At 34.4% G+C, this 13,086-nt stretch overlaps 1 protein-coding gene across 1 annotated transcript; it reads left to right on the plus strand.

Annotated features, from left to right (window-relative positions):
- Positions 1 to 198: 198 nt before the first annotated feature.
- LOC141347042 (hyaluronidase-1-like) lies at positions 199 to 9,500 on the plus strand. The gene is made up of 4 exons (XM_073852016.1): positions 199 to 275; positions 2,620 to 3,556; positions 3,715 to 3,804; positions 8,765 to 9,500. Exons 2-4 carry the CDS (start codon positions 2,645 to 2,647, stop codon positions 9,104 to 9,106), a joined length of 1,344 nt encoding a protein of 447 aa, XP_073708117.1. The 5' UTR covers positions 199 to 275; positions 2,620 to 2,644; the 3' UTR covers positions 9,107 to 9,500.
- Positions 9,501 to 13,086: the final 3,586 nt, after the last annotated feature.

Genomic DNA, 13,086 nt, shown 5'->3' on the forward strand with positions numbered 1-13,086 from the left:
ATGCACTATTAAACACTGTACCGCCATGTTTTTAAACCGTGGTATTTTGACACATGCTATTTCGTTATCTGGCGTTCATATTTATATTAATCTCGACGTTGTACGGACAGACGTTCACGCGTCCTGTGTGAACGTCTTTACGCTTCTCAATAGACTCCGCCCCTTCGTTCCTATTGGTTAGACAGTAGACGTTCTGCTTTTAACAAGGGAGAATCACGAGTGAAGCTGAAACTATTTGTTATTTCATGGGTAATTTGTAAAGATTTACTGGATAAGTAAGTACAATTTATGCTCAGATGGTATATGTATTTGTATGTAATCATTTAAACAGTGTGAGTTGTGTCTGCATTCTCGCTGTCTTTCGGTTTTCTTGAGGAAAGTCAGTTCCTCTTTTTAACTCATTCGAAATATAAACAACAAAATGTATTTAACGATAATTATTTTAATAATCATAACCATCTACACATAGTTATTGACAATGTAATGCGTGTTTAACTTAAAGTTTTGTGTAAAGTTAATATGGTGGCCACACTAACATAAAAGTACCATGGTAATACCATGTTTTTGGACATGTTGCTTTGGGACACTCTCTTTACAAAATAGACTGCTAGTAATACTATAGTACCTTGAAATATATCATGGTACTACAATTTATGTAAAGATGGAGGTAAAATGTGTACTTTTTGATACTCCTGTTGTACTACTGTATAATAGTTTCAGCACAGATTATACATATTAATATATTATGACATTAATATGATACTCTTAGATGCTTAAAAGGAAGTTATGGAATTACCATCATGATAGTGTCCAAAATACCAGGGTCATTTCATGTCAACTCGACCAGAGGTTCCAGAGGTTTTTGATTTTGCTAATATTTTTTTCTGAAGAACAATAGATAATCATATACTAATGAAAGCCAAAATATTAAATGTCATGGATGAGTATTTACTGAGTAATCCACAATTTTGTATAGGGAGGTCAAAATGGCAATTTTCATCTGAGATTCAGAGACTTCAGAAAGATGGCAGCAGCGTTATCTTATTTTTACACAGAGACTGGTAGTCCTATTAGTAAAATTTAATGACTTTAGCAGGCTTTGTTGCATTATGTGCCAATGGTGACCATTCAAAAATAGGGAAACAGCACTTTTCTCCAAAGTTTGCATGCCTGTAACTTAAAAAAGTATCAAAGATATCTTAATGCCCTTTTAGATATTGGGTCTTAACAAACATTTCTTTTGGTATCTTTATTTTTAATGCCTTATGAGATTCGGTTCCAGAGATATTGAAATATTTTCAGTGGTCAAAAACCAAATGTGGGTCAGTTTTTAAAGAGGAATGTCTGAAGAACAAATAATCTTAAAACTAGAGATGTATCTCGTTTCCTTTTGTCAAGACAACTGCATTGAACATACCTGTCTGAGTGCCATAAATATTCTTTTTCCAAAGTTTGCGTGCCTATACCTCAAGAAGTATTAAAAATATTGCAATATGATTTTAGATTTTAGTTGTTAAAAAACCTACATCATTCAGTCCCAAAAATATGGGGAGCTTAATGAGGCTCCATGTCTAGATGGTTGAATATTTTTCACCCATTTTCAGTGGTCGAAAACCAAATGTTGGTTATTTTGTGTACAGCTAATACTTATTTTATTTAACGAACAATGGCTGAAGAAGAAATAATGTTGAAGTTAGAATTATATCTTGTTTCCCTCTATCAAAGCAATTGCATGGAACATGGAAATAAAGATGCCAAATGTAAAGTTTGTTAAGACCCAATATCTAAAAGGGCATTAAGACATCTTCATTACTTCTTGAGTTACAGGCATGCAAAGTTTAGAGAAAAACTTGAAAAGTGCTGTTTCCTCATTTTTGAATGGTCACCTTTGGCACATAATGCAACAAAGATTGCTACAGTCAACAGATTTTACTAATAGAACTACCAATCTCTGTGTAAAAATAACATTATGATGCTGCCATCTTTCTAAAGTCATTTTTTCCCTCCTGTAACTTGACTCTAAATCTCAGCTGAAAATTAGCATTTTGACCTCCCTCTACAAAACTCAGTAAATATTCATCCATGACATTTAATATTTTGGCCTTCCTCACTATACATGTCTATCTTTCTTCAGAAAAAATAGCAAAAATCTAAATTTAAGCCGGGGAAGTTTTTGAAATTAGTTTGATTTGACACGGAATGACCCACCACAGTATTACCATAGTAACATATCCAAAGTGTTACTAATGTTAAATAATAATGATGATAATTTTCACTTTGTAAGAAACTGTTATAGTTACCCCACCTTATCTCATCTCTGCCTGCCTCTGTTTCACAGTCAAATGAAAAATCATGTACATTATAAAGTCACATTTCAGGCGAAAGGTCTGCACACCACACACACACCTAATGTAGTGTTTCCTGAAGTGGATGATTATTATGGATAATGAGTTGTTCAGGATAAAGTATACCTTTGTTCAAAAAAATTGCCTCTCATCATTGAAATTACCTTTTGAAATTAGACTGTAGCTCGGCTTCATTTCCATTTAAATTGCCTCGGCTCATGTGACATCAGATGTGGACCTGGATGCTAAACGCTCTGCGTTCTTATTGTTGCAGGTCCAGTGTGTCACCTTTTCCAGGGATGGACAGGCTTGGACGTAGGACGTGTCCTCTAGTGGTGTTCGTCATCTGTTTCACCTCTGTTCTCAGCCGTCCATCCTCCCTTCTCAACCATCTCCCGTTTTTTTCCGTATGGAATGCACCGACGGAGCGCTGTGCGTCCCGATTTGGAGTCGAGTTGGACTTGAGTGTCTTCGACATTGTCCACAACCGTGACCAGGCTTTCATGGGTGACAACATCACTATCTTCTACTCGGATAAGTTAGGTGAGTATCCTTACTATGGTATTGGCAGTGAACCAGTGTATGGAGGCGTTCCTCAAAACGCCAGTCTGGACCAGCACCTCCGGAAAGCCGATGACGACCTGAGGACGGACATCCCAGATTTAGGATTTCACGGGCTGGCTATCATTGACTGGGAAAAGTGGAGACCGCTGTGGGAACGTAATTGGGACGCTAAGGAAATCTACTGGAATGGTTCCAGGGCTTTAGTGAAAGCCAAACATCCTACTTGGATGCCGGATCAGATAGAAAAGGAAGCCGTGAGGGAATTCGAGGACGCTTCCAGGGCCTTTATGGATGAGACGTTGAAACTGGGCCGGAGAGAGCGTCCTGGAGGGTTATGGGGGTTTTATGGCTTCCCCTGCTGCTATAATTATCAGTACAAGAAGAACGAGACGTACACAGGTGAGTGTCCTGCTCTGGAGATGAAGAGGAATGATAAACTTGCCTGGCTGTGGAACGTCAGCTCGGCCCTGTACCCTGATATCTATCTGGATCTCGCGCTCCGGGGCCGCGGTCGGGATATCTTGCTGTACAGCCGCCATCGGATCCTGGAGGCCATGAGGGTGAGGGAACAGACCACCCATCGGCCTCCATCTGTCTTCCCGTACGCCAGGATCGCCTACACCTACTCCATGGAGTTTCTCTCACAGGTCAGCATGAAATAAAGACATAACTTTATAGTTATAGTTATCGATTGTACTCTGAACAGGTCTAAATGCTAGATAAAGTTGATCTGAGAATCAAAATGAAAGGGTTATAATATATTATTTAACAAAAATGCTTCATGTGTCACGCATTTGTCTTTCAGGAGGACTTGGTGCACACTATCGGTGAAAGCGTCGCTCTAGGAGCTGCTGGTGTCGTGCTGTGGGGAGATGGAAACTACTCCCAAACGAAGGTTGGAGTGATGTAGATTAAAACACGAATGCACTTATACACTTCTGATAATTGTATATTAGTGGCTGGCGAGAGCTGAAGTGCATTATGCATTGACAAGCTGTTCTCAGATCTGAAAAAAATGACTCATAGGGAAACCGCAGTCACACTTAAATCATTCCGTCAATTCATTCTCATGTGAACACGTGAAAATGGGTGCACAAGCACGTATCCTTTTATGGTATGCAAGATAATTCAAGTTCGGTGAGCTCTAACCTCCAAGTTCATTTAGTTTGATCAATACAGGTTGTAATTGTTACAGATTCATGTCTTTTTTTAATAAAACCTGAAGGAAAAATAAAATGTAAATATTCGATGAACAATTTCAACTTAACCTGAAATAAATATGTGACCCTGAACCACAAAATTAGTTATAAGGGTCAGTTTTTTTAAATTACGATGTATACATCATCTAAAAGCTGAATAAGCTTTCCATTGATGTATGGTCTGTTATGATAGGACAATATTTGGCTGAGATACAACTATTTAAAAATCTGGAATCTGAGGGTGCAAAAAATCTAATTAATGAGAAAATCACCTTTTAAGTTCTTAGCAATGCATATTACTAATCAAAAATCAAGTTTTGATTTATTTACGGTAGTAAATTTACAAAATGTCTTTATGGAACATGACATGATTTTTGGCATAAAAGAAAAATCAATAATTTTCACCCATGCAGTGTATTTTTGGCTATTGGTACAAATATACCCACGCCACTAATGACTTGGTTTTGTGGTCCAGGGTCACATATGTTTAAGTGAAATAAACGTTTATGTTGGACTACTAAATTGACTAAAACTGAAATAAATTAAAAGAAACCAAAGCAAAATAGAAATATTAGAAAAACAAAAACGAATAAAAATGGCAAATGCATGTAACAAAATTAATAAAACCTAAACTAATCAAATCATAATTCAAACTCTAATCATAATTAAATGACAACTGATGATATAAAAGTTAAACCTAATTTATGATTAATATTATATAAATATTAATAAAATAACACTGAAAAAAATCTAACTTCAGTAAAACAGTAAAGCCGCATGGTTTGAAGTGTTTATTATTATCAACAGTAGAATCTATTATTAATTATGCAAAATAGAAGTATTGCAAATTCATTTGTATCTGATTAATATTATATATTCAAATAGTTCCAGAAATGTTTGATTATTAGCCATTGGAATGAATAATTATTTAGTCATTTTTAAATTCATGTCATTGCATTCACATGCACTCATGTATATTTCAGTAGTTACATTAAATGCTTTTAGGCAATTGACTATTTATAATGTAACAGGTTTTACTCCATCTAAAGCTATTTTAATAAGCATCTTGTTTGCTTGTCGTTTTATATTTAAAATGCTTGACAAATATTAATGAATCATCATCCAGTCTGTCTGGAATGACATGAAGAAACAGAACAAACTGAGTCAGACTAAATCCAGAAGAACTGTGGCAATGTCTTGCAAAGCTACAGTATTTTTAACAGTTTTATGCACTTGTGTAAAAATGCTGAGAATGCTCAAAAATAATGTCACAAATAGATTTTCTTTATCAATTAACTTCTATTAACTAAATCAAATCAACATTTGGTGTGACCGTCCCTTGTGTTTAAAGCAGCTTTTGCCTTAGGTGCACTTGTTTTTCAGGTGGCTTTGCAGGTAGGTTTCAACCTGTTCTTCTGGATATAGTCTGTTCTAATTCTTTATGTCATTCCAGACAGACTGGATGATGATGAGATCTGGGGCAGTATGTATAAAGCTTCTCAGAGTCAAATTTTAGTCTTAAGTGTTTCAAAATTCTAAGAGTGACGTAATTTTACTCTTATTTCTGGACTTAAGATAAAGAGTGATTCATAACAGTTCTTAAGTGTTAAGACTAGGTCTCAGCTCCTAAATTATTTAAGAGAGTTGGAGAGGTCTCCTAACCTAGTTAGGAGTAACACAATGGCAGCAAAAAGGAGGAAACACACACTTTACAATACACATATGACATATTGGAGTTATATGATGATATGGAGTTGATAAAATGATACAATCATGACCATCAAGCATTCTTGAATGTATTTATTTTTGTAATTGACCAAGTAATAAGCATAATAACTTAATCCACTCTACAAATCAATGCTCTAGCTGCAATAATATGTTTGTTTGTTTATTTATTTTCACTGGAAAATTTGAAAGATTGTAAAAATGCAGCAAAGCACTGGTGATGACACAGTAAGCAGGGTCTTAAATATTGTGACACTAACCTCACCAAACACATCAGTGACCAAAAGTGATGTGTGGAGGGTTTTAATGACCTCACATTTCACTTAAACCATCAAAATATGAAAAAAAAAACACTGATCAATGTTGCTAACTGCTTTCAATTGAAAGTAGTTAAAACAGTCACACAATGTAGCTGATGAGGATGAGGACATAATGGTGAGTTCACTGATCTATATAATATAAATATATCAGTGGGAGAGTGTTGTAATCTAAATAAGGTTTAGTCTCAAAGTCTCAAAAGGGGGAAGGACGTCAACAAATCTAGTGACAAAATCACTAAACTGTCAACATTGACATTGAATACAACATAATCAGTTATTAATTTTGTGTTGGTCCTCTCTTGTTTTTGCATGTGTTCATAATTTCTTTGTAGGACAGCAATGCCAAAAAATATGACACATTTTACTGCATTATTATCAAAAAAATAAAAGTAAAACAATTGACTCCAAGCAAATATGCAATATGCTTACAAAATCAGTAACACTTTTTTCTCTCTCCTGGCCACAACTTAAAGGCAGTTTATTGACTTTCCAACTGACCGTCAAACCATGCTGCAAAACAAGAAACTTTTAAGTTTGTGGGCTTTCTTTGAGTTCTTGGAGCTGTTCACATCATTGCTCCAACTGTAAATGAGGAGACATGGATTTCAAAGCATTAATAATAATTGGTGATAATTTTCCACAATGGAAAGCATTTGTTTAAATACACTGAAATATTAAATAGTGTCTTAATTAAATGTTTGTATTGTAGTTCCATCAAATAATTGGTGTTGTGCTGCTGTGACTCACATGAGCAGGCTCACTATTGGCTGATTCAGAGGTCAAGGGCGGCCATTTTGTGTTTCAATCATTGTAGTCCTTAATTTACAACACTTAAGTCAGAACTTAAGAATCAGTCTCAAACTTTACTGAAAGTTGCTTTTAGATTCTTTATAAAAGTCTCCTACTCTTAAAAAAGTCCTACTTCTTACTAAGAATTTTTTGACACTTAAGTCAAAGTTTAAGACTACTCTTAAGAGAATTTTTTAGAAGTTTTATACATACGGCCCCTGGGCTCGTATTCACAAAACATCTTAAGGCTAAAAGTAGCTCTTAACTCAGCATTTTAGAAGAAAATCTTAAAAGTAATGGGTGTGTCATTCCTAAATTTAGAACTCATAAATTTTCAATTTTAAGAGTATTTCACAAAGCGTTTTAGTGCTAAAACTAGCTCCTAAATCTGTGAAACGTTAGGAGTAGTGAAGAGGACTCAACTATCCTAAAATGGCTGTTGCTGCCTTAGAACTTAAACTTTTTAGAAACACTCTGCATTTATCTGCATTTTTTATTTTGGAGGTTATCCCAACTCCAAATTTTCCTTTGATTATATCCTTGTTTTCGTTAACAATTTGGGCAAGAAGTAACAGCTGTTCTTGCGTCCAGTTTGGTTTTCTTTTACATTTCATATTTTACTATCAGCCATGATTATTCTATTCTGTTAATAAAAAAGCTGCTTATATGCATATCAGCTAATTGTTAATGGAAAGCACACATATAAAAGGTTGACAATCAGCTGAACATATACTTGTTTAATTAGTGACACTTTGCCTGCATTTTAAAATCTTTATTTGAATGTGGCAACATTTTTTTTAACTTTATTTGAATATGGCAATAATATCGCACTCTACAATATTTCTATATACAAATCTCTAACAGTGACTCTTCCCCTATCAGCCAATCACAGTGTGCATAGTTAGTAAGCATGCTGACATCATTCATAGCTACCTTTAATCTTAGCTTAAGACTTTTCTCTATTCCTTAGTAAAAGTTTGTCTCAGCAGCTTTGTGAATAGGTTTTAAGAGAAAACTCTTAGCTAAAAACTTTTACTGCTATTTAGGAGAACTCTTAGTGGTAAGATGAAATGTTTTGTGAATACGGCCCCAGATCTCTGTGTAGAACGCTGGCTGTTTTAGACTCCATGTGCAAACAAAAATCACTGGATTATTACAATTAATAGCAAAATGAATGTTTGGAAATGTAAACTGATATTTCCTACTGACACACTACAGCAAAAGATAGAAACAACTGACTTAAAACCATTGTTAGCTGGTGAAAATACTAGTGTTCTAAACATTTTGGTCAAATATAAATTATACTGATGACTTGTCATATCTAAGATACACACTACACTGCAAAAAATGCTTTTCTTACTTAGATTTTTTTTGTCTTGTTTCCAGCCAAAAAATCTAAAAATTCTTAAATCAATAAGGATTTTCTAGACGAGTAAAAATTATTTTCTTGTTTTCAGAAAAAACAAGTCAAAATTAAGTGAAAATTATCTTAATTAATCTTATTTCAAAGAAAAAACAAGATGATTTTTTTTACCCCATTGGCAGATTATTTTGCTTGTTTCAAGCAAAAACTTAATATTGACTTGTTTTTTCTGAAAGCAAGAATTTTTTTTTTACTTGTCTGGAAACTCCTCCTTGATTTAAGAATTGTTAGATATTTTGGCTTGAAACAAGACAAAACATCTAAGTAAGAAAAACATTTTTTGCAGTGTACCTTATACATTTATATCATTTTTAACTTTAAACATATAAATTGTACACATATACCAAATATACACATAAACACAATAAATAACCATGACCTCTCCTGTCCTCTGTGCAGAAGGCCTGTGTAGCAGTTCGGGACTATCTTGATAACACACTTGGCCGCTACATTGTGAACGTGACTGAGGGGGCGTTTCTCTGCAGCCAGACTGTGTGCACGTCCCGGGGCCGTTGTATAAGGAGAGACCCGAGTGGCTCGGCCTACCTGCATCTGGACCCAGCCGAATGGTCCATCATGCCCGGGACCATTGCCAGGGGACCGTCTTATGTAGCTCACCGGAGGTTCAGGATGGTTGAAGGAGACACAAGTGGATTCGCAGCCAGCTTTAGGTGCCAGTGTTTTCCAGGCTGGGAAGGAGAACAATGCCAGAAACCAGTACCTACAGAGACTTTTACATGACAGAAATTACTAGAAGATGGTGGTGGATAAAGCTCAGGGCGGGTCTCCAGAAGCTTGCTGGGTTAACATATACAGGGAACAACACATTATTAGTGTTTACTTGACATTAAAGGTTGACTGTGTCTGTGTCTTTAACAAATTTACTTGAAGTCATTTCAGATAAAGTGTGTGCTAAAAGACTATGTGCGACCATGCTTGCTAGCTAAACTTTATAATATATGATGATTTATACAAATCAAGATGCAGTTTAATTTTGAGTGTTTGTTTACATCAAATATATGCAAAACCCTGAGAATGCAAATGAATGTTGATTTTATTATTATTAATCAAAATGATTCACAAACAAATTAAACAAATTATTGAAATGTAATGGAATATATTGAATAAACTATTCTGACAAATTGTCTTTCATTAATAGGTCTACATTTTTTCTGTTTTCCATTATGATTGCATTTTTATTTAATATTCTGCCTATAAATGTCTGTTATACAAGCAGTTATGCGTGCATGGTTAATAATTATTTAATTTACTGTAAAATGCTCTAACAGAAAAGCCTGTTTCTGCCAAACAGGCTTTTCTGTTAGAGCATTTTACAGTAAATTAAATAATTATTAACCATGCACGCATAACTGCTTGTATAACAGACATTTATAGACAATATTTGGCTAGTTAAAAATCTAGAATCTGAAGGTGCTAAAAAATCTAAATATTGAGAAAATCGCCTTTAAAATTATCTAATCAAGTTGCAACTTCTAATCAAAAAATAGGTTTTTATATATTTACGGTAGGAAATTTGCAAAATAATTTCATGGGGACATGATCTTTACTTAATATCCTAATGATTTTTGGCATAAAAGAAAAATAATGATTTAATTTACTGTAAAATGCTCTAACAGAAAAGCCTGTTTGGCAGAAACAATAGTGTTAAAGTCTGATAGTATTATTTGTTTTTTTCTCCATGGTTATATGTATGTATCTCTGCAAGCATCTTTCACAGCTGTATCTTACACCATCTTTATAGTGCAAAAGCTGCTATAGAGGAATAAATGCATGGAAGAATCAAAATCACAATTTAGTATGCAAATGAATGCAAAAAGATGACAATTTAGCATCCAATTATCATAACAACATAGTTGATGTCAGTTAGATTTTGAATGTAGAACTTTCCTAAAATCAAAGATCAAATATAAAGATCAAATATAATATCAATTCAAAGTTTTGTGGCATATATTCCATGTGTGACTGTATGATTTGTAGATTTGAGCTCATTCAAATGCTTGAGTACCTCCTAAATTTAACAAAATCAATGTTTAGCAGATGTGTTTTCGCACACTCATCTTGCATTCAGGTGCAAAATGCAAATTTCGTCCAATAAAACGCTTTCTAAATGTATGCCCCGCCCCCTAATACCACCTGCTCTGATTAGCAAATCATAGTTCGAGTGAAAAAAATTAGATGAGGCCGTTGATGTTTCCCGCCCAAACGGTTTGTTCCAGTAACGAATACATCAGCTCATGGAAGAAAACTAAATTAACTTCAGAAAACTGAGGAATAATAGAAAAGGTGAGGAAAATCAATACAGTGAAGCCTTGTATAAAGGTAAGATGACGGTTTTGTTGGACATTTGTGGTTCACCATGTCACCGTAAGCGAATATCACCACAAAGTGTCTGAAATCACTCTGTAGGGCCACTAGATGACAGTAGAAGCACACTGTCAAGTTTACTAAGTTCACTGTGGTAACATCTAGTTCAAAACCCTTCGTGTAATATGAGGAGATGGCAAACATGAAAGATTTGTTTAATACTAATTGCCTGGGTTAGAATCACTCAGGTAACTCAATGAAACTTAGCATGAATCACGTTAGTTTTGAGCAGATATAGGTGTGTTTGTTTGCTATAAGACCATACCCACGAAACCAGTCAGTCATAAGGGTCATTTTTTGACATTTATACATTCATTAATGTGTTGTTTGTTAGGATAGGACAATATTTGGCTATTTAAAAATCTGGGATCTGCTAAAAAAAAATCTAAGTATTGAGAAAATCACTTTTAAATTGTCCAAATGAAGTTGTTAGCAGTGTATATTACTAATCAAAAATTAGATTTTATATATGTACGGTAGGAAATTTACAAAATATCTTCATGAAACTTAATAGACTTAATAGTGTTTTGTGATCCAGGGTCACATTTTGCTATGCTGTTGTTAGGGCGTTCTAGCTGATTTATGGCCTAATTGTCTGTGGTGGTCTTTAGAAATGGCTTTTTGTGTATTACTTACTTTTTTCAATAGAAATCGTTGGCCTCATGTATTTTAATTTGTACTATGAATATTTATATTGCTCATAATTCCATTGAAGTATTAAATGATCAAGGTTCCATTACAATATTTTAGTCGTTATTACTGTATATAGGTGTATTTCTTTTTTGCAAAAAAGTACACTTGGGATACCATGGTACAATGATGGTGTTGGATGGTAAAACTATGATACTTGCTACCCCAAAATGCTACCATAGTACATGTCCAAAATGTCATTGCACTACCATGGTATACTCTTTCGTAAGTGTTGTGAAAAGACTTGGTTTTTATAGAGTGGAAAGAAAAGAGAATCTTTGCAATCATAGATGCAACAACGATGAGTAGATTACATTATCTTGGAGAAAATGGAAATCATTTTAAGCTCTTTGGGTTTGACCTTTGTCGGGGTCAGAGAGACCTAGCACACTATTAAGGGGGTATTTTCCAGCTGAAATAGAATATAGAAGATGAATTCAATCAGTAATCTGAACAAAATAATTGACTTTTTAAAATCTGGTGTTCAAATCTCAGTAAATTGGATGTAACAAGGATGTAACTAAATGTAAAAGTTGATTCAGTAATTGAAAAAAAGCCATGCTTTGATCGACCACTAATCTGAATCTTCTCAAAAAAAACATTTTGAAGGCATTTGAGATTTCTCATATTTGGTGCGTAGAGATTTTCAAAACTGTGCACAGTAAAAAAAAAAAAAATAATGTTTTTTTTTTTTCAGTTGTAAATTGCGTAATTTATTTTGTTCTTACAAGAAAATGCTATTTCAGTTTTTCAACTTGCCATTTCTTTGTAATTATTTGTGGAATTTTATAGCAGTTTTTGGAAATCTTAAAGTTTTCAGGTTTATCTGAATCTAAACAAATGGACTTTTGGTGGTTGAATGACTAGTCGAATAATCATCCATCGCAACCCATCCATAGAATATGTTCATCTATACTTTTTTTTTATGTAGTCAGACTCATTTAAGACTATTTAGTTAAACTACCAAATCCAAATGTCCTGTTCATGGTTGATTGGCAGTAAAAATCACATTAGACAAAACCTACAAAAATGGCCGGGTCACTGATTAAGAGAAAAGAAACTTTACATTTCGGTCATTCTGGTCTGTGGCAGCAGTGAGAGAATTACCCGCGCTCATGAGATAAGGTAAACAAAGGCCGTTAAATTTAGGCTCACTTCCATTCCCCCAGAACTGATTGCATTGACCCAAAGTCACACATTTAGACAGATAAGCAGCCGCAGAGGATGATAATAGACGTCCCTTTGCAACTTTTGTGTTTTATCGGTCTCCAACCTGGAACAGCGGTCCCTTAAGACAGCTCGCCACAGTTTGAGAGACAGCGAGTGTGTCTAACATCTGAAAAATGCTGCTTTTACAAAGTTGGTAACATGTCTACTAAAATTTCTTCATCTGGTCAGTTTTTCTTAGTCATGAATCACAAATGTAAAAAATAAGCAGCAAAAACTGTTTTCAATGTGAAAAATAGCTACCTTTATTAATAGACCACCCACAAATAAAAAATAAAAATAAAAAAGAGCAGCAAGTCAGCACATTAGAATGATTTCTGAAGGATCATGTGACACTGAAAACTGGAGTAATGATGCTGAAAATTCAGCTTTGCGTCACAGAAATAAATAACATTTTAAAATATATTCAAATTTAAAAT

This window comes from Garra rufa, chromosome 12 (assembly GCF_049309525.1).
Source record: "Garra rufa chromosome 12, GarRuf1.0, whole genome shotgun sequence".
Lineage (NCBI taxonomy): Eukaryota > Metazoa > Chordata > Actinopteri > Cypriniformes > Cyprinidae > Garra > Garra rufa.